General features: G+C 29.3%; 1 protein-coding gene across 5 annotated transcripts in view; it reads right to left on the bottom strand.

Moving 5' to 3' along the window:
* Positions 1–23877, bottom strand: part of LOC129962123 (transducin-like enhancer protein 4) — a 334765-nt gene that overhangs the window by 116046 nt on the left and 194842 nt on the right. For all 5 annotated transcript variants that reach the window (XM_056075858.1, XM_056075861.1, XM_056075862.1 and 2 more), the window contains 2 exons: positions 22282–22356; positions 11244–11273 (listed from right to left, as the gene is read on the bottom strand). In XM_056075858.1, coding sequence (XP_055931833.1) covers positions 11244–11273; positions 22282–22356 — 105 coding nt within the window. The remainder of the gene's footprint in view (positions 1–11243; positions 11274–22281; positions 22357–23877) is intronic.

The following is a 23877-nucleotide window of genomic DNA, read 5'->3' as shown; positions in this document are numbered from 1 at the left end:
ATGCATATGGATTAAGGGACATTTAGATTTAGATTTCGCTCAAAATTTAAAATACTCTACAGTTTTGATATTAACACAACATACTAAATCTCATGTTTTTATTAAGTTCTAAGTCTTTATAAAAAACAAATCATGAGTAGTCAAATACATTGGCAGTATTGAAATAATTCATCAGATAAGACAACTGAGCAATAATTTTCAATAAGACGTTCTATAGCTGGTAATCAAAATCTTACTTTGCTTCGTATGCAGTGGCATAATACTAAATCATAATAATATTTGAAAAGATTAGTTTCTTTTCTTTTGATATTCCCCGTTATCTTACAAGGAAAGAAAGCAAAAATTATAAAAATTTACCAAGATTTTCTTTTTCCTTTTTAATCCATATCGAATTATTCGATGTTTATTAATCTACAAATAACATTTAAATTCCAGAGTTTTACTTCATTATGAAATTCTTCATAAAAAGTAATTCTTTTTAATTATTTGTCGACTCAAAATACACAAAACATTACTATTATCTTGCGATAAATCTTATGGAATAATTTACACAGACATTACATTTAATTTAAGCATTATTAGCTTTCATTAGAATGCAATGCCCAGAAAAAGTTTAATAAATTGTAAATTATTTACAGAGGAATGAATTCATTACAGATTAATTTTTTTAATGCAACCTTTTCTAGGAACGATTCTTAGCTTTTTTTCCCCCCTTCGGGAAAGTATGATTGCTTAATTTTCTTAGCATTTATAAAATAGTCCGACATTAACATCACATTTAATTTAAAAATAGAAAGATCAAGCGAAAAAGAATTTAAAGAAATAATAATAATAGCAAAGAATTCTTGTTAAATTTTTATATTATATCCAATTTAATAATTTAATACCCCTTACTACAATTTCACATGCTCTTTCCTCTTTAAATACACGCATCATTCAGGATTTTTTAAAAAAAGCTAAAAATAATTTAGTAATATACCCTGCCTACATAATTCCCCCCCCCTAAACAGTCAATAAGTACATTCATTAGTTTAAAAAAAGATGTATCGAATATATTAGGCATATGAATAAATGTTTAAAAATATAACAGATAAATGCTGTTTCACAATTAGCTAAGATTAAACAGGGTGACTCAACATTCACTCTAGATTCAAAGAGAAAATATTTAAGGAGTATTTTTACAGGCCTTATTAAAACAGTGAGTAAAAGTAAATAAAGTATTTGATTAATTTAAGGCGAGATTATTTCCAAATTCCGATTCATTCTGGTATTTATTTAAAGCTGAATGCGCATCTGGCAGATTAGAAATAAAATAATATGAAAATAACTAAATATTTAAATTCCCATATTACACATGCAGAGAAAGCATGCAGTTCTGCGACTTCCGGCAAAAAAATTCGCTTGAAAAATAAATATTCTAAGTATCTTCGACATTTTCCAGTCATAAGTATAATAAGTATCAAGAAAATATCAAGAAAAAAGAAAAAAAAACTTCTCATTTCAAATTCTGATGCTTACACAACAGCAGATGAACTTTTTATTATATGAACTTCATTAAAATAACATTTATTAAATTTCGTATTAGCTAAATTATATTTCAAACTACAAGTTATCATTGAGTAATACTTTAGTAAATATATTTGCATATTTTAATAAATTAACTGTTTCTAGTCAATCGTAAATAAATTTGGATTAGTTCGGGAAACAACAAATATTACTGAATTGATTACAATAAGAAATTTAAGAACTTTTAATCTTTCTCCGAAAACACTTGAAAGTATTTTTAATTTTTTGTTTTTTGTTTAGTTTTGTTTTGAAAGCAACAGGAAATTCATGATATAAGAAAACTAAAATTAATAATTTATAAGAAAAAAGAATAAATTTAGTTTTAATAAAATTAGTTAAAATTTAAATACTATTTACAAAAAGAATAAGATGTATGCAAAGAAAAGGATAAAGCTGTCAATAGAATAATAGAAAGAGTTAAGAGTATGTAAAAGATTTTGAAAGAAAATAATTCGATAGTTTTTTAAAATTTCTAATTACGCTCTGTAAAAATATTTTAGAAACAAAAGTATAATTTAATTCATTACATACATTATTACAATATTTTGTTTCACCAATACATAAAGTTTATAACAATTAATAAAGCAAATTGTTTTTAAAAATCTTTTTCAAATTATATTAATCAATTTTGAAATTTTTGAACAAATTATAAAATAAATAGGAATACATTATTTTATATGAATTCAAATGAAAAGCTCCGTATTAATCCAAGTGGTTTCTTTTCATGCTCAACTTTGTTGATTTCATTATAGCTTAAACAAGAGGCATTTAAAAATTTAAATGGAATGTTAAATATAGGTTGCACTGTTAAACGAAATAACTGTTCAGTTGTTATATTCTTTAGAAAAAGAAATACAAACTGAACACTTAAACAAAATACTACTTATATGAGGCTTTTAAGTTGGATCACTCATTCAGAAACAGTTATTCTAATTTATTTTCCCTAATCTTTTATAGTTACTAGGATAAAAGTTTCCCAGCATATGTGCAAACATTGAGCACTAGGATAAATGTTTCGCATTTTCATAATGAAATAATAATCTCCCAGATTTGAAATTACTAAAATACCTACATATTTACATTCCTATATCGCTCCCAAAAGTGAAAGAAATTGAAAATTTACTACAAACAAACTCCCGGAACTCCTAAAAAGCCATAAATAAGCCCAGTTCTTTACTTGTATATTTTCAGATAATTTGAAACTCTGGTAACCTTTAAATGCAAACCTACATATTATTTAGCATCTAGCAATAGCGATCATGTCGCCAAAATTGGCACAGTTCTTACTTGCAATCTAGCAATAGCGATCATGTCACCAATATTAACACAGTTTTTACTTGCAATCTAGCAATAGCGATCATGTCACCAATATTATCACAGTTCTTACTTGCAATCTAGCAATAGCGATCATGTCACCAATATTATCACAGTTCTTACTTGTAATCTAGCAATAGCGATCATGTCTCCAAAATTGATGCAGTTCTTTTTTTTCAATCTTTACATTTCGAATTACAATCAAAAAGCGAACTGCATTTATTCCAACTCATTTTGAGGACAATCCCCTTGCAAGAGCGCCGCGTTAAGTGCGTTACCTCTGGCTATTGTTCCTTGCTGCGGGATCTTAATTATGTGTCTCTCCGGCGAATTTTCGGGAGTCATTACAAGCGGAAATCCTCCTCCTTTCTAATTGCCGCCTCTCATCCCGCTCCCCACTCTCCACGTTTACGTTTGCAAGCGCATTCGCTCCCAATCTGATTTTCTTAATTAAACACACACTTGGAGAGAAAGAAAGAAACCCTCCCACCGCAATGCACATCCGCCCCTCCTCGGGTCAATTGCCGCACCTTTTTTTTTTTTTTAATCGCTTAATGTTTCGAAATGGACCGACTTAATGAATGAGTTTTTGAGATCTATGGAAATGAAGGCGTTGGGAGTGCTGAAACAAGACGATACTTCATCTATTATATCTACAATAGGTTTTTTTTTTTCCTTCTTTGTTTGTGGTAACATCCATCCTGTGGTTCTTGTTGTCTTGGCTGATATTCAGTAGAGATAATCTTAATTATTCAATGCCATAAGTTGGAATTTTAAAACTGATTCTTGTCAAAAAGTTATTTTGCTGATTTTTTTAAAAAAATTAATGTATATTACAGGATTTTTAATATATAGTATAACGTTCAATGATTATTCTTTACTATATTATATAATTACTTTTTTGTTTTCCTAGCATGAAAGTTTAATTTGTTAATGTAAATTTTATATAAGCCTTTATGCTTATATACTAATCAAACAGATTAGTGGTGGATGGAAAAAAAAATCCACACTAGTCGGTGAAATCCATAACTAGTTCGGCGCAATGAAAAATGGTTTATTTTTAGTAAAAAAAAATATTTGGAGCTTTTTTTTTTGGAGAAACGATGTTTTTAAAACTATCATTTAAGTTTTTGTCATCAATATTGCCTTTTAGATTTTCTGTTAGCAACTTAGTATTTAATTTGATATTTTGAAACTTATCTACGTCAATTGTTTTTAAAGAGACAGAAGTACTTTATCTTAATACTCCAGTAACACAATTAACTAATTATACAATAAATTTTAAGAAACGGGTTTAAAATATTTATTAAATATTTATACTGATATTTCAGAAGGGGGTGGGTGAGTGGGATGCTTTTAAAAACATAATAGCAGAACGAATCATAGTAAAAAAACAGTTGGACTGTGAATACGATTTTTTTAAAAGGTAGTTAAGATAACAATTTGAGTTCCATTGATTCAACGCGGTTTGAACAGAATTTTAACAGCCAATTATTTTTTTAATGGTTAATTTTATTTTTCGGAAAGAACAAAAATTCCAAACATTAAAACATTAATTACATTAGGAGTTTCCGAAGTTTTAAATTTTTGTATTACCTTAATAAGAATTAAAAATATAAGCAACATAATAGGTACCAAAGAAATGTATATGCAAAAAATATATATATCATAAAAAATATAAAATGAGGTTCATTTGCACATTAATTTTGAACACCTATTTAAATTGTTTGTGTAAAAATTGAGTCATCCAAAATCATAATGCGCCATTAATGGTACATGTACCATAATTTGAACGAGTAAATCAAACAAGAGCAACAATAGGAGCAGGTTGTTAGAATCCTAACAGTTCTAGCAACGATAAAGGAATGTTCATGCCACCTATTAAAAATTTTCAGGGGTTACGAACCGTCCAGAAGTGTTCAGAATATTCTGAAAATCAAAACTTTCTGCGAAAAGTAGTTAAATTTGGAAAGATAAGAATCCCGGCCAACTTTAGTTATATTTCGTTTAGAAATGTAATTACGTGAAAACAACTGCTAGTTTCATAATTTTAGCTATAAGCAGCTAGCAACAAATATTTCAGGTTTTAATATCTAAAAATGAGCAAACACCTCTCCTATCTATAGAATACATTAAAATGTATTACACATTGCAATAAATAGATAAGTCATTCAAATAAATATAATATAATAATAATATTCAGTGAAATAAGACAATCATCACACATTAACTAGAAATAAAATTAAAAATCCCCTATGTTTATTTATTCTAATTTGGCACAAAATTTTCAAATTAATCATAATAATTAATATCTTATTTTTCTGTTTAGCAGTTAGTCAGAAATGTTCATTTTAGTGTTGATTTTGGCCAAATATCGTAGTAACATGATCTAAATGACGCGCTTCAACACACAATGCAGCCAAAAACAAAGAGCGTTAGTTGGCAACGAGGCCCTCTACGCATTTGAAACAGGAATTTCTCCTAATTCGGAAAGTGGAACTCCAAAAAACTGTTGATAAGAAAGGATATAGAGCTCATGATGTTATTCAGACAATCAAATCGATGCTAGACATTTAAAAGTTCCATAATTAGATTTTTAGAGACATGGCGAAAAAAGTTCGCACGACATAATCTTATCTATATATATCTTAATCTTATCTATATAATTAAAAATAAATTGCAGTACATTCATTATTAATATTTTTCTTTGTTAGATAGTATATGTAAAAATATCGGGTAATAGATAAGACTTTCATCTAATTCTTTTTTATAAAACATTTGAATTGTAAGGATATTAATATAATAAACCCATACCTTCATTCACTGAATTCCTTTAATTAAAAATCTAGATAAGGCAAAAGGTAAGGACGGACTACATTTTTAGTTTACTGTTCTTGGAATCATACGTATTTAGTCGGTTTATTAGATGTTACAAATTTATATTAAGGGCGAAATGAGCATTTGCAATATGTAATTATTCTCTCAAGTTGAAAATCGCTCTTCTATTTCTACAATTTTAAAACAAAACATAATTAGTAGCAGCAAAACCCTATGAAATACTTGAATAATCAATCAATGTCTATTCTATTCATTGTAAAGGAACGAAATCTAAAACGAAAGTTTTGGATCCATTTCGGATTATTTCTCAAGTTTTAAAATAATTAAAATACTGAAGTTTATAATATATAATTATATTCTCTTTCTTTCAGTCTGTATTTTCGTGATTATTATGCTTACTAACAGAATGGGAAATCATCGAAAAGTTCCTGACCTTCGTATCAGAAAATTCGCCCGTATAATAAATTGCTCTTTGGTGTTTTAACATTGAGAAAATTATATCTAAAGATCAATATTTCCAATAAGCCAGATATTCAATCTCCTGCATCAGGCAGGAAGAAGAAATTTCTTTCAACTTTTTTTTGGAGGGGGGGGGGGCAGTATTGGAATCATCAATATTTTCAATTCTTCATTTCACAAGGTGGCCATAAAATATCCGTTTTTCTTAGATGACAACTATAACTAATTAACAAAATGAAATTGAATTTCATATGGAATGTGGAAGGCATTGGAGAGATAAATTTTTTTTAAAAATAGAGTCAAAGCTCATCGATACATAATCTTGTAAACAGGAGAAATTAACACAATGAGATATGTTGCACGTGGACTAAGTAAACGATTAATGTTGGTTAATAAAAGAATATTTTCAAAAACTTTTATATTATATGTCATTCATTTCTGTATGTACATTTTCACTTAAACATTAATAAAATTTTGCACAATCAGTTTTACTTGTTTTCATTGCAATTACGATCCGTTTTCGGATCTCTTATATCAAAGACTTTTTTAAGTAAATTCCAATGGGAAAATTTCTTTTCCTATGTCTTCTACGGCACATTCTCGAAATTTCAGTTCTATTCTGGTTCTTAGTTTTTTTGAAGCACAAATTTTGAGCCTTCAAACAAAGATAGTGATTCTATGGCTACCTTGTATATAGATATTTGTTCACATAATTACAATCATATAAATCTGGAAATGTTAAATCGTAGATTTCATTTCTTATGTTTCTTATGTAGTTTCATCCGAAATTAGCCTACACTCTCACTTTTGGGACCACTCTTTTATAATTAAAAAAATTCAACGGGACAAAGGATTTGCTCTCTTTTGCCTTCGATACTTTTTTAATAATACATCTTCTTATTCATGATTAAGCAAGGGTTCATTTTTTGCCGCTTCTAAATGTTTTTTGCTAACCCTACGAACATTTACTTGCACAACACAGTCATCATAGAAAAGTGAGAATCAGAAAAGATATCTTATATCAACGTAATATTCGTAACGTAATAACGTAATGCGTAAATATGCAAACATCATTTACTTTCAAAATGGGATTCTACCGTAATCTAGTTGAGTATATTATGATTTAGAATAGACAGTTAAAACTCCAAGAATTTGACGCTGAGAAGAGCTAGAAAACTGCAAAATTCGGAAGTGAGTGAAATTTGAATTCAAGGGATTAGAAAACAGTTAATTTTAAGAATACAAATAAAATGAATTTATTAAAGACACTAGTTTGTAACAAATAGGATAATGGTTCATTAATAAGGGTCTCTAAATTTGAAGGCTTGAAGGTTAATTGAGATTTAATTTAAACAGATTATTAATGATATGTTTCGCAATTTCTGGAATCAAACTCATCGTAAGAGACAAAAATAATGTGTGAATGTGTGTTTGTTTACATGTTTGTTGTTGTTACGTTTTGAGATAGAACATATAAAATTAAATCTATCTAAGAATGCAATTAGACAGTGGAATCAACTGATAATATATCGCATTACATTAAATAAGCATTTGTAAGCGCTGCTTATCCGATATATCACTTCATGATTGTAATGTTATGAGGCAGAATAACGATATTAGTTACAGAATTGTTAGTTTTTGAAATGAGACTAAAATTAGCTCATTAATTTTATAGAGTGATGTTGGTTTTGAAACCTCTTAGTTCCAAAACCAATATCACTCTCTAAAATCATATGAAAAATGCAAAAGTATAGTAAAAAATATAGAAATGTATATGCCAAACACTAATAATCTCAGAGAATGCTTTTTTTCCCCTTCTTATTCTTGTCATTTTTATCTTGGTCGTATATATAGTAAGAAGTTATACAGTTTATTTGAAGAAAAAATCTATTTCACTTAAAATTAAACTAATTGCAAAGTTTAAGACAAAAAAAATTTCTCAGCGGAGGGCAGAAAATCACAAAATTGAGCGGATCAGAAATGGAAATAAAAATTTAAAAAATGAAATATGCTACATTTTTTATTGTAATTAAATTATATAATGGAAATTTTTATTATAATTATCCAACGTTATTTTATATCCTAAAGAATTGCAACTATTGCAATGTTTTTGTTTTGTCATATTAATTTAAAAAATAACTTCAAATAATTTCTACAGAAAAAAAAATGTCTCTATATATCATAATGTTATAGATCGAGGTTCGCCTCTTTCTGTAATTTTAATAATTACTTAGAATAATTTTTAGATTATTTAAAAATATGTAACGCTTGTCATATTTATAAAATGATTTTGAAATCTATAAAAGGATAACTTTATAAAAAAATACTAATATTGAAAACAAATCTATAAATAAGTATATTTTTTACATCTAGAATAGTTTGGAACATCGAAATACATTTCAATATATTTTTTGCATATGTTGACAGAACTGGGTTGACACATTTCAAGACCTTTCATATGCAATTTGATGCAAGTCTAGTGTTACGCATCAAGTTGTGTTCGATAAAAAAAAAAAAAAAAAAAAAAAAAAAAAAAAGGAAAACTTCAAAATATATTTGAAACTATAAAAGCTTTTAAAAGGATTCACAGGCATCAACAACAGTAACAAAAATGCAAAGCATGTTTCTTACAAAATTTTCACATATTTTGGTAAATATAACTTCAAAATATAGATAAATCCGATTTCCTAATTTTTTTCTTCTAAAATACATGAAAAAGTACTACGTAATGAAACGTGTAAATAAATTAAAGCTACACCCAAAACCTTTCAAAAGATATAAGTTATACAAGCAAATGAAGATTATATTTACATAGACATTTTGTTGAATTGAGAGTTCAGTTGATATTAAAAATGCAATTTATATGAAATATCTATTGATGTAATGCTAAATAAATAATCATGTACAGCGCATTTAAACAATTCGTCAATAATTGTTAATTTTCAATGATGTGCAAATAATTGCACACAATTTAATAACCAACCATATTTAAATTCTGATTTGCCCTATTTTTTTATTTATCAAATGCATTTAGTTTAGAGAGTCATAAGAGTTCTCCACAGTTCAGAACAACAAATTAAATAATGAATAGTTCAAAAGATTAAAAAAAATTACAATGTCATCAAATAACAATTTTGAATGTTTTTATTTCTATTTATTTACTTATTTTGAGTAATCAAGTTTTTGGCAGGATATAATTTAGCTGCTAAATATAAAGGGTGTCCCAAAATTAAATCAAGATTTGAATTTGTCCCCATTCGTGCAGTAAAGTGTTGGCAACCCTATAAAAAACATTCGACAGCTGACAGTTTATGGTTAGCAAAACTGGTGCGTTACACGATAGAACATGTTTTCATTGTTTAACAATCTTTAAAAAATAATGAAAGTCTGGCAGCCACAGCTCAAAAATTTTAAGAATTGGCCCCCTAGATCGTGTGATTTAACACCTTTGAATTTCTTTTTATGGGGTTATTTGAAGTCAAAGATCTATGCCAACAAACCTACAAGTACGTGTGCATTGAAAAAGGAAATTCAACGCTTTTGAAATTCAGAAGCGTTTATGCAAAACGGTCATGGAAAATTTCGACAAAAGAGTGCTTATGTGCCAGCAAAGCCGTGAAGGCCATTTATCCTATAAGTTATTACATTAATAAATCAATCCTGTTTACTTTACGAATCGATAAAAATGTAACAATTTAAAGAAAAAAAAAACCCTGTGTTATTTTATTTTAATCTAATCTTGCGTTAACATGCTGATCTACCGCGTAACGCTCCATTTTTACTAACCCTATCCTATCAGCAGTCAAATGTTTTTTTTAATAAGGTTGCCAACACTTTACTGCACGAATGGTGGCAAATTCAAATCTTGCGTTAATTTTGTGACATCCTTTATAAAATTTAAATAAATTGGTACGCGAATTTAATTCTTCAAAAAATAAAATACCGTAAATTAAATATCGCTTTTAGAAAAACCGAAATAATTTCTAAAAGTAATAGTATAATATAAGAAAATGAATAATCATTAATACTTTATAGAGAAAACTTTACTTCTTATAAATGTTGAATATTTTTTGAAATTACCAAGTAGCCCGAGAATGGCTACTTTAATCATGCAATAAGGACAAAGATATGAAATTAATAATTAGCATTACAAGATTACTTTTAGCTCATGATTTTAAAATGAATTTTCGAAATTTCAATGATATTGAAATTTCGAAATGATTAAGATTTCGAAATGAAATTAAGATGGATAAATTCTGAAAAGAATGGCACCAAATCCCTACATGTAGGATTTAAACCAAGTCCTGTATAATTCGTTTCAAAAAAATGCGACAGATTTTGGTTAAAGGGAAGAGTTATTCTACTTTCTATTTAGCCGAACTGATCTGATTTACAATCGCCTTATTTTACACATTGTCATTATTTTACAAATTGTTCCTTCTAAACTGTTATGGCTGTATTATACAAAGATGAAATTTAAAATTAATTTTTGAAACTTTTTATAGATTTATAATGCAGTATCTATGGATGAAAAATAAAAACTTTTTTCAAATTTCATTTTATAATCGTAATTCCCTAGTCTCGTAATTGAACAAAGTATCTTAATTTAAAACATTTTAAGATATTTTAATCCATTTAAAAAAATAAAAAGATTTTAATGATAAGAAATTTAAGCTTGTCGAAATTATATGTCTTATACATAAATTGCTACTTTCAATTTATATGAGATTAAAATATTAAAATCTTTATAATTCAGTGAACGATTCAGATATGCCTTATACGGGAAAAGATTGAAAAAAAAAATTTAAGAAAAGAAATTTCCGCAACAACATATTTAAGATTATGAATTATTAGCAAAGTCACACCAAACGTATATGTCTGGGATTTAAAGTGAACTTAGCATAAATCGTTTTATGAAAACAAAATTCAAATTTCCTTTTTATTGATATATTTATTTGAGAACTTTACACATTCAGATAAATTCAGCACTTAGAAATTAAAAGGAAATGATTCAAGTGATTTTTTTTCCTTCAAAAATTACTAATACCAAAAACAGGTAAACTTACCATTAGATGAGCTATTCCTGGATGCTGTTGCTGAAAAAGAAAACGAAATTTAATTTCAAAAATTTAACTCCATAAAAGCACAACTAAAAAAGGCATACTTTATTTCAGAAGTAAACATATTACAGATACTTATTTACTGTACACTGTTTAGAGTGCAACGTTTTAAAAGAACAGTCACTTATTATTCCATCTAGTGTTTCTAAAATTGAAATACTTTCCTCAGGTTTTATGTAAGACACTAATTTTATTTCACTTTTATATATTTTTTTGAATTTGTACACTTTTTCCAAATAAACATTTCAATCAATACTTTGAAATTCAAAAATATGGATCTGCTTTTGACATAAACTGTTTCAATTGAATCATTACTAGTTGTCGTCCTTTTCATGAACTCGTATTTTTCATACGCTACAGCTATTTTTTTTTTTTTTTCATGTTTATACAAATCACCATTACTTAAAAATTATTCAAACTTTACTGAATATATCAACCATCAGCAATTATTGAGTTAGTTATAATAAATTCTCTTTAATTACTGTGTCTATCTTCCTTTAATCAAAAATGTAATATTTAAAAAATACAAAATATTACTATATAATATTAAAACGATACAAACTGTTTTCGGGAACATGAGAATAACTGATAAATTCTGATTCATTTGAAAATAATTTAATAATTTTTTGATTTTAATATTGCTGTAAATTCTATTTGAATATTGAACGTAACAAGTAAAAATTTTATCCATAAAACTATTTTTTAAGAATCGACTAAATTATGCAAATAACAAAAATGTTGCAACTGTATTTGATGTTTAAATTAAGTAACAAAACCAATAAACACTACATTCCAATAGAATTTGTTAAGATACGACATCAGACTTAAAGAATTTCCCCGCTTTAAGTAGTGATATTTTTGCAATGCAATTTGAAACTAATTACTTTCCTTAAGGTATCCGACTGGGTTCAACGGGATTGATTTTTTTAATTATATGATATTGTTTTAATATAAAGATAAAATGAACAATAAAAGTGAAATTATTTAAATATATCTGTATCTTTTGAAGAAAAGACACATTTTATTGTAAATTTTAGTATTTATTTACAAAAACTAGGATTGTTCTAGAGGTAAAAATATTGCTATAGTTTCATCTTTCTTTGTAACATTACATGTGTAATATATCTTAGAGTGTAACAAACTATTATCTAAGAGTTAAATTAAAAAATAAAATTATCTATGAAATTTTGGAATTTTTTCAACAATATTTACACTAAACAATCATAAATACACATCTAGAGTATTCAACATCCAATCTATCAAATTATTACATTCTGCATAATATAACGAGCCTTAATTATAAATTTTATTAAGATATCTTGAATATTTTTTGAAATATGATGATTCTCGTACAGTAGAATTATGAAGAAAAAAACTCCTTCAGAAAATGCATTTAAAGATTTTAAATGTTTATAAATAAAGATAATTTAAGTCAATAGTTTGCTATAACTTGGCTTCTAATTGACATAGCGACAAAATAAAGATATCCCTGCAAACAGAAACATACCTATTTTTTGAAACTGCAAATAAATAAATACATAAAAAATGCGTATTTTTATCTTAATTCATGTTTTCAACCTAGTTGGATACCTTAAACATATGATTTTGAATCGGTCGTATTTCGAAGCCATTTCTTTTATTTACAATTGTAAGGCAGCAAAGAAGTGTTTTTTTTTTAACTTTTCAGAATATACTTTAAAAGAATTAAATTCATAGCACGACCGCAAAGAAGTGCAACCTTATTTCCCATTTTAGAAGAAGTATTTAAATAGTGCCAGTCGAGTTCTAACCCTTTTCCCTCCGTCTCACATCCGGTAACAAAGAACGACAGAGGGTTCGGACATGTACAAAATTTGGAAAGTCATTCTTTCTGAGAGAACTACAATAGTAACTTAAGTTGCCAGCAGTTCCCCTTCACGGGAGGTTTTTATGGTCGAGGGCCTACAAGAACAAGTTCACGCTCAAGTCGTGTAACACAGAGTTACGACAGTTCCCCCCGCTCAATAACCCACATCGGAATAACCTTCGATTGCCTTTCTCTTGCCCCCCCCCTGATATTTTAAAGAAGAGGGGGGAGAGAGAAATCCCTTTCCGAGGAGCATCAAGAAAAATAAAATTTTCATCCCTTACCGAAAGAAGAAAGAAAGAAGAAGGGATAGAAGGGAAAAAAAAAAAAAAAAAAAAAAAAAAGAAGTAGAAAGGCGACAAGAGACGGGTCAGACATCCCTCCTCGTTTCAAGAGCGCTACCATCCCGCCCTTCCGGGTAATATCCCCCCCAAGGGGGCGGTCTGGGTTGATTCACCCCCTCCCCTCAGTCGCGCCAAAAGATCCATAAAAACGGCTTAGTTCATGCATCATATTCTCCTCCTTCCCGTGTAGGAGTGGAGGACAAAAAAATGGGAGTAAATGGAGGGAATATGGAGGATAAGGGGTAGGAGTGTCTGACTTCGGGGTGGGGGGGTGAAGGTGGTGGAGCCTGCGACAAGCCCCAGAAGGGGGGTGGAAAATAAAGTGGCATGGAAAGGGTGGGGGGTGGAGAGCTGGGTTAAACGAGAGGGAAAAATGCAAGCGTAGAAGAAGAATTATGGAAAATAGATCATGGAATCATTCCGTTGCTGAACTAGACCATCAGTTGAAGATTTCGCGATGCCTCCTATCCCCTTCTATGCATTTTTTTTATTTGTATTTTTTTTATACGTGGGGAGGAGGAAGAACATTTCCGCATCAGAGCCGACTCCCATCTATCTACATCACACCCATCAAATAAGCGGAGGCCCATAGCTATTTAAGAAACTGTCGTAGTTGATAGGAGATTGAAAGGGGGGGGAGGGAGAGCTTCGATTCAATTATGTCTTTTAATTATATAATGACGTGAAAAAGCTTTGAGGAGAGAGGGTCACTTCACTCCCTCTTTCACGCTCGTATTTAAAAAACATGCGGGGCGGTGGGGGAGTGATGGGTTTTCCCCCTGAATAAATTTTTGTGGAGAGTGGAATGCTCCTTGCATTCGATGTGGTTTTGAAAAGTAGCAAATAATCTGATTGGTGACTTGAGAATAATTAAAGGATTTTGGTATGGCTTTCAATAATGATTTTACTTGGAGAAATGAAAGATTTTTGTAATTAATTTTTGCAGTTGATTAATTTTTTTATATTTTTGGCATTACATCTTTTAAATAATAAAGAACAAATCTGAGCTCCCTAAGTACGGAAAACTTAAAGGGTACGGGCTTCGATCAATAAATTTGATTGAATCAAATTCCTTAGAATAAAGAAATTTGGTTGCGATTTTATTTGGTTTCGTGGTTTAATTCGCATGTATATAAATTATTTGGCAATATTTTCATACAAAGAAATAATATAAAATAAAATTTAAAAAAAAGTACTAATATAGAAAATAAATTTTCAGAAAAACACAATCTTTCAATATTTTAAAACAAGTAGCCATTTTTAAATTAGTTTGTAGAATGTTAAAAAAAATCGAATGCAAATATTATTGATGTTATAAACTCATATCTAATTGTCTTAATACACTCATATTTAAAATAATTATTAGTCGTAAAATCAATTGAATTTTTTAAAAAATATAACCCATGAATACTTTTACTCATTTGATTCATTACGAAATTTACAAAAATTATAAAACTTACTTATTTCAAACAAAGTTTTTTTCTTCAATAAATCAACCCATTACCAACTTTTCTAATTTTTTAAAAATATTTCTATTAAAATCACCAAAAATAAATAACTTGAACTAACCCGAAATTTAAATACATATTTTGATTAATAGAGCTCTTAAAAGAAAAATACATTCAAAGTAATTCAAGCCTTACAGTTATATATATTTTTAGAGGAAAAGAAAAAAATGGAAATGGAATTCACATACCCGTATTTACTTGGAAAAACTTTTTTCCAAAAGGAGAAAAAGACGTAAAAAATATGGATGTTTAAGGCGAATAAGTCGTTAAAACAGAATAAGTAATATACGCCAAAATAATGCAAAAATAACAATTAATGAATTTAGTTACTTCTAGCTAAGACGACCAAGTATTTTCATGTGTTGAAACACTTGGTCAGGGGATTGTTTCAAGTGTGCGTGTATTTAAAAAATACGGTATAAAACTGTAGCTTGATAAGATGTTTCAGAACAATGGGAATCTCTTCCCATTACGAAACTGTGCCCCCAAAATTTGATATTTATGTACAATTTCGAAGAATACAAATGTATTTGTATTGCTCTTTCCGTTTTTAAGTTATATTGCTCAAATACATAAAAATAGGCAAACGGCCGTAGATTGAATCCGTCAAAGAATTTCGTCTAAAAATTGATATCCATATTCAATTTGTTTTAATGATCTCAACTAGCTCATTCCGTCCCCCCCCTCTTTATCACGGTTCAAGGACAACAGATGTAATTTAAAAAAAATAATCTGGATTTGGGAGATCTAAAATGTGGAGGTTTATGAAATTCTCGTTGTCGAACCGTTTGAAGAAACAATAATTTCTCTTTGAGTATTTGGTATACGAGGAAGTAAAAATATTTTACTGATTTATTGAAGTATTAGATGATAAATGGCACGTAAGTATTAATACAGAGTAATTTCTCATTTGCATAAAATGGCAATAACAAATCCACTTGTTTGAAATTTCAACACCATGAGAAACTTTCATTCGATTTCCAACCATTGCACCATTACTGGAAACTAACAGCGTAATTGAGTTTAGACATGAACCTCTAAAGTATTCTTCCCAGAAAAAGTACTTGCAGAGTTTCAGGACGAATGGAATATTTTAAAAGGATAAAAAGGTCGGATTTGCAGCCCCCTTTAAATCTTCAATGGATGGCAGCACCGTGGGTGAAAAGGTGTTGAGAAAAGAAGAGAACCAGCGTCTCAAACCTCCTTAATGGAGACTGTAGAACTGACGAAAGTGCGAGAGCTTATCAAGGCTCAAGAAAAAGAAGGGGGAAACTCGAAAAAGAGAAAGAAAAAAAAAATTAAAGGGACTGTAATTTGACTCAGTGGAGCGAGCAGAAAAAAATTGGAAAACAAAGAGACGGAAAAAGTGGGGCATATCGCACAGGATCTGTTGATCGATGCAGAAAAGCCACCTTCCAACACGGCCTTTTATGCTCCCATATTCTTCTCTACACCCCCTTTAACTCTACCCCCGACGAGCTTAATGTTCGGGGAACGTAAGAAAAAAAAATCAGCTGCTCTGAAGAAGAAGCTTAAGGGGGGAGAGGGCAGAGCTCTGAGCTCAAAGAAGCACGTAAGAAATTTCCAATTGCCGGTAGCTACATCCAGCTCGTGTAAAGGAAAATAAAATAAAATCACTTCCCACCCTCCCCTTTCGGCTGTTGCTACCGCTTTTGTGCGTATTTAAGGTGCACTTTCCATATCCAAAGTGCATTTCAGACGAAGCAGAAACGAATTGGAAACAGGGACTCATAAGTATAAACATTAGTGCAGAAGAGAGCGGGGGGCATGCCTCGGCGGATATTGAAGGGCTTACTGCCATTCCTTGCAGTAAAACAAGGACTGGGAATATACTAGAAAAAATAAAACAAAACAGATTCATAAAGCAACTGGCAGTGCGACAGTGAATCAAGTCGGATTTTATTTGGCGGGGAGGGAGCTATTTTCTGACACTGGATGTTTATATGTTTTGCGGAGTGGCGTACATCTTGAATCATATTGATGGAAAAGTATTATTGCGCGACGCAAGATTAAGCAGAGGATGAAGCTGTGCATAGAATAGATAATCCGTATTAGATTCCTGCTTCTTCTTCTCCGAAGTATGAAACATTATCCACAACTTATTATGCTCATCAATTTTTCAATATCTTTAAAATAATACATTAAATTCATACTAAAAAAATTAAATGAATACTAAAGGTACCAACGTATTAAAAAATAATGAAGTAGTAAAGTTTTTCAGAAATCAATTGCAATTTATTTTTTAAAAAGGTACGAATATGCAAATGTAAATGAAAATCTCACAGTAGAAATCAAAGACGAATTTATGATGATATTCAAACTATTAATAATTATAATTCAAATAATGGTATAGTCTGATTTTGTTAATTATTAATAAAATCAAACCATAGAAGTGAAAGAATATAAATTTAAAAATTATCAGCAGTGAATAGCAAATAAAACGAATGTAGCAAGATCATTAAAGGTTAAATTGATAGTGAATATTAATTGTCAGTTTAACCCTCAGTGACTCTTTATAGTTATCAGTTAGATAATTGTAACGAGAGTATAGTAGATTTCAAAGCTACATCCCATACTTTAAATTATAAACTGTTTAGAATACTGTTTCGTGTGCAGCTTTCTTTTTTTAATTCTAATTTTTTTTCAAAGGAGCATGTTTACAATATTCAATATTATATCTTTATTTCATTTTTACTGAAACGTAATACTTTTTTTGTAGTTGTTTTTAATTTTTTTTTTTTTTAATCACTGTTTTGACTTTTCTTTCTTTCTTCTTTTTCTTTGATGCATCATGCACAGGTTTGGCTCTGGTGTCATTAAAATCCAACTTCCAACTCCATTTCCTTTCTTTTCCCTTTTTCTTTATTTGATCAATTCGCCATATGCATATTCATCAATCAGCGACAAAATGCTCATTACTTCGAGGGGAAAAACGTGCATCAATGTCGAGAAAAAAGAAAATGAATATTTGAATTTCAGGAATTTTATTTTAAAACATCAGTAAGTCAGAAAAATCTTTAAAAAGTATATATTTTTATATATTTCTTATTCCTCCCATAAAAAATGAATGAAAATAAATTATAAGATTACATAATATATATTGCAACAAAATTAGTGCAAATTAAAGAGCAAAGAAAAAAAAAATGTTATTCACAGACCCATCAATATGGGCTCTGTAAGTAATAGGGTGTCTTCAAATAACACAAAATTGTAAGGAGAAAAGTGACAAAATGCACCAATTTTAAGATTATGCTCTTTTGCAGTACACGAAGGGATAAAATCTCATCTATCTACATCTGTTCTACATTTAAAAAAAATCTGTTCTACATTTAAAAAAAATTGTTGAATAATGATATACTATAGTGCAGTTTTGTAATTTCCTATAGTTCCAAAACTACACACAATTTACTAAATGTACAGACCACATAATTTTAACACGGGCAGGCTTCATAATTTTAAATACGCAGGAAGACATTCGATGCCTTTGGAATATTAGGGCACCACTGCAAAGCATGCATGGTGAAATTGAGTGCATGGTGAAAATGAGTCTCAAATTCGAATTCACTCCTTTAAGGAAATGTCATTTAACATAAAGCGTTATTAGCAATTAATCCCATGATTATTAATTTTTTGTTCATAAAATAAGTTGCTTTTAATCAATGACTACAATATATATTAAATATACAAACATAGCCTTTGATCTGAACTGATGTTTCTTCCATGATCAAATAGCAATAATACTTAACACACCTTTCAAGCGAAATTTTAGTCAAACTCAGGATTACATCTTTATAATCAAGGCACAAATTCCACGTCTTTTCTCGTATCTGATTTTATTTAAACCGTTATAAAAGACGTTATAAAGTTCATATTTCAACAACTTCCTGCACTATCATCGTTATGTTTCGTCTTTTCGAGCGCGATTTAGTCGAAAAATATTAATTTACTTTCCTCTTTTCCCATCTTGGTGTGTCTCCTTCTAACCATGGAAAAATGAATCACTCCCCTTCCCCACCCTTCTTGTTCAATTCTGCAGTTGTCTCTCGCTTTTCTTGGTTCCCGTCTCTTCTTTTTTGTATTTTTTTTTTTCACTCCGTGCCCATTCTTTACGGTGGAGAAACTTTTTATTCGGTTATACGGTGTGCAACGTGGAGTGTAACGGAGCGTGAAAATTGTTCCGTCTCCTGAACAGGAAAGGAAGGCTTAAAAGGCAATTTGAAACGCGAAGGGCCTCCATCCCAGTGTGAAATATGCGCGATAACGAGCGTGAATCCTGGAGCCGAGAGAGGATCAGGGCGGTGGTCTTTAGCATCATCAAGTAAGTAGGCGATAGTATGATGCAGTGTTTCAGCCAGAAACCGGGATTAAGAGGCGGAGATGAAGGTGTTTCGTTGTGGAGTGTCACCATTAGGGAATACAACCGTGATGCAGTAGTTAGAGTGGGTTGATATGATAGTTCAGAATGGTAAGAGACAATCTGTACATAAGATTACCTATTTACAAACAAAGTATAGTTCATGATGGTATGAGACAATCAGCACATAAGATTACTTATTTACAAACGAAGTATAGTTCATAATGGTATGAAACAAGCGGCACATAAGATTAGCTATTTACAAAGTACAGTGCAAAGCATAGATTTTTTTCTTTTTTTTTATCTAAGCTGTGTTTATAGTCGAAACTGATGTTAGGAAATATCATTAAGCAAATTGGAAAGAAATGGGCAGTTATAAAGAATTTGACTAAACGGCTGATAATTCGATATAGTCACAACATTATGCAAGATAGTCATTTAATCCAAAAGGTGGAATTTCATCACATGAATTCCACCAAGAAGCAGTACTCTGCACTTAAGATTTTATTCGTTTTCAAGCAGATTTTATGCAAAAACGGCAGAATGAGAAATAGAAGGTTGAATACCGACTAACTCGGAAATCTTTTACTTTTTTTAAAAAAAAATCAGTTTTAAACAGCCACTAAAATCCAATATTATATCGTCATAATTCAGAATGATTCATTAAAATTGCAGAAATAAAGTAAAAGCTCAAAAGAACATTACAATACAGAACAAAGGAGACAGAACAAGTGTACAGTAACAGGACAAAGGTGAAGCAGCAGCACGGCCAAATAATGAGAGGGGAAATGTGTGTGTGTAAGAATTTTATATTCTATGTAATCTTAATTAAGAAAAAAAATCGAAAAAGAAATGAAAATTAAAAATAAATTTGCATACTCATACCTGATCTAAAACCAATAAATAATTTCATAATGCATTTAGTGCAGGAAAATTTGTAAAACTTTCATTTGGGAAAAGCTAATTTTTAAGTCCATATTTATTTTCTAACAGATGTTCAGATATGTAAGAATAATGCCCATCCATTTACTATTTTTTTCAAAAATATTTTGAATAAATTCTATCCAGCAAAGTAATTTCTTGCTTTTTATAATTTATTTTCTCACATATTTATTAACCCATTTCAGAAACAAATTTTTGAACTGATATACATCTTTGGACAATTTTTCAGTTTCTTATAAATTTTACAACTATTTGTATTTGTAATGACATGATATTAAGAGGGTCCATGCAATAAGCGCCAAAAAATGCACCATATAAATACACAATAATTATTAATTAAAAAGGTCATAAAAAATAAAATCGAAAAAGAACTATAAGAACAAAGCGAAATACAAGCGAAAATTTTATTATACAAGAAAATATTATAAAAATCACCAATAAGAGGAAAAGTTTACTATTTAAAATTAAATAGACAAATCCAAGTGTACACCGATTTAAGGATTTCAGTAAAAATCTTTTTCAGACAAATAAGTGTCATCTTTTTACGATGCATTATTTTACAAAAAAAAAAAAAAAAAAAAAGATTAAAAAAGAGAAAAAAAAAGGGGGGGGGGCGGATGACTAAGCTAGCTTTTAGAATTTTAAATAAAAAAAATCAGTAGGCTCATACAATGCACCATTTGATAGATATTAATATTATAATGATTGTTTATCAGTCTTAAGAAATACTCGTGTCTTCCAATATGCAAGGGGAAAAAAAAAAAGGACTCTTTAATCTGAAACAATACAAGAGCAAAACAACAACCCTTCACTTTGATAAATGCTTAAGCTGAGACTTCCAAAATATGTTTTAGGGGATAAAATAATTTAATAAGGTGTCTGCTTGTACGAAACAAATGAGGAATGATCAAATGTGATAGCATGGGATTGAGGGAAAGAATATGCTATTAATCCTAAGACGACAGGATGACGAATCATCTCCGACCTTGGTGGGCGGGTGACTGTCATCTACTGCTTTACGTATCTTTTAGTTTAATGGGAAAAAGGAATAAAATCTTCCAGCGACAGAAGGTAAATAAACATCACACATCTATCAAAATTCTTCACATTGAAACGATATAACTGAACAACATGAATACATACATCATGTTAAAGGATTAAAAAAAATAATGCACACTTATTGAGTAGAAGTATAATAGTGAAAATAAATTATATAATGTATTAAAAAGACCATAAATAATATTCTACTCGACGAAATTTTTTGAAATTGATGAAATTAAACTTCCAAAACCATTACTAAAAATAATGAAAAAAAAATAGTGTATTTTCCTTTATAATCTTTAAAATACTTCTCGCCTTGCATATGAATAATTATTTATTTGCTGAAAAATAGTATAAATGTCGGCAATTCGAAAAACAAAAATACAAATGATTTAATATTTCTGAAACTAAAAAAGAAAAAGAAAATTAGACATAAACTTTAACATAAGATGATATATCTCTAATAAATAAATAATTATTAATTTGACAGAGCAACGTCAGTCAGAGTGCAAAAGGTTGTATGTTAAAATTAAATATGGTTGCAATCCATTAGAAGGTATACTTTCATATCGTCAACGGATGCCAAAGTCACCAATGAACTTTTCTTTATAGCACTCTGAGCAATGACATAGTTATTTGAATGAGATCACATGAGAAATTTTAATCAATATATTTGATCCATTTATATAAAAGATTTGCTTTTCAAATACATTGAAAATGGCATAAAAAGGAGATAAAGGTTTATTTTATATTATATATGTAATTTTAAAATCATTAGAAAAATATTCCATAAGTTTAGACAGAAATTTTCTTTCAGGAGTTAATACCATCCCGAATATGGTTGATATGAAAATATGATACACGAAAATGAATATGCAAACATGTTTAATATTTGATATCCAGCATCAAAAATTCAAAGATTTCTTACCCCAACAATGGCATTTAATTCAGTCATTGTGACTTGTTTGGCGCGCTCTACAGCTGCAGCCACCTGCTGCTGGTGCTGCAAAAAAATATCCATTGTTAGAATAAGTATCAAAAGTGTCAAAAATCAAACCGAAAAAGGCTTAGATAAACATATAAATTATATATAAAAGAAAAATTGGATAATTTATACATCTGCAAATTGACCAAAATAAACTGGAGAATAAAAGTTGAAAAAACTAGAAAAAAAATACTAGCATTAACACAATTATCGGGATATAAACATGGAAAAAGTCACCTGATCATAAATATTGTGAAAGTATGGTAAGAAGAAGCAATAAAATTGCAGAGAATGTTGAAATGCAGTTGAGAATGAATGTTGTTGTTGCAGAAAATGTTAGAAGAAACTATAAAATTGCATCTTCTAACATTTTTCCCATCGCAAAGATAATGATACAAAATACATTTTAAAAGCCTATTCATAGAGCTGTATTAAAAATGCAGAAATGGTCAATTAAACTTCAGGAAAAAATAGAACGTTAGAGAACATTGACTATTTCTTCGTAATTTTCTTACATCTTCATAGTAGGAGTGTGACGGAAATTTAACTCTAAGTGAGAGAATTTCTTGTTACCAAATTAGGACATAAAACTATTACTAATAAAAAAATAAGCAACAATGTAAATTATGCATATTTAATTGTAATAATTTAAATATTATAAATGCATTATAATGAAAAGCTATAAGAGGAAAAAAATTAATGTTTTTGATAAAATAAATACATGACACTTACGATTCCTAATACAATTCTGATGAATATTCACTATAAATGTTTTATATTTTACAATATACATTTATTATACACATTATAATGCCACATTTATTATAATACAAGAAGTGTTTCAAACGCAAGTATAGATAGATGTTTTTTTTTCATTGTAAAAAAAAAAAATTCTTAATCCGTTCAACAATTCATTTATTCGATATTTTTAAGACCAAAGCTACTTCTCCACATAAAACACCCAATCAGTTTCTATTTTATGTACTTAAAGAGAAATGTAGATATTTAAAATATATTGATAAATACCCTTCTAATAAAAGGAACTTGAGATGACACTCTCTTTGCTGCATTATGACGCGAAAATGCTTTTCTTTCAATTAAATTCATGAAAATCCTAAAAGCTTAAATTTCGAAACTTATAAGCTCTAAACAAGGAAAAATTACAATTCCCACCTCACAAAATCTGTTTCATTTTCTGACAGAGACATTGCATTGAGCCAACATGGATGCATTCGAAAATAATCTGGATTTCAAATTTGATACGGGTTTATCGATGATGTAACCTTTGGGATTTAATTTAAATAGTATTCGTTGCTGCATTTACATTCTTTAAACTTCAGTATACGGCACGCAAAAGAGTAAGAATTACGAGAACGGGAATCTGCATTATTATTCACACAACAACGTACAGCCGAACAACCTTAAGCTTTCATTTCAGTAGATATGTTGACTTTGCCAACCTTTTATCCTTTAAGATTTCAGGTAGTGCATAGTTTAATGAGGGATATTAGCATAGAGAATAGGATGACATTTCTGTTG

The sequence above is a fragment of the Argiope bruennichi genome, chromosome 2 (assembly GCF_947563725.1).
Source record: "Argiope bruennichi chromosome 2, qqArgBrue1.1, whole genome shotgun sequence".
NCBI lineage: Eukaryota > Metazoa > Arthropoda > Arachnida > Araneae > Araneidae > Argiope > Argiope bruennichi.
This window is presented reverse-complemented; position numbering and strand designations above follow the sequence as displayed.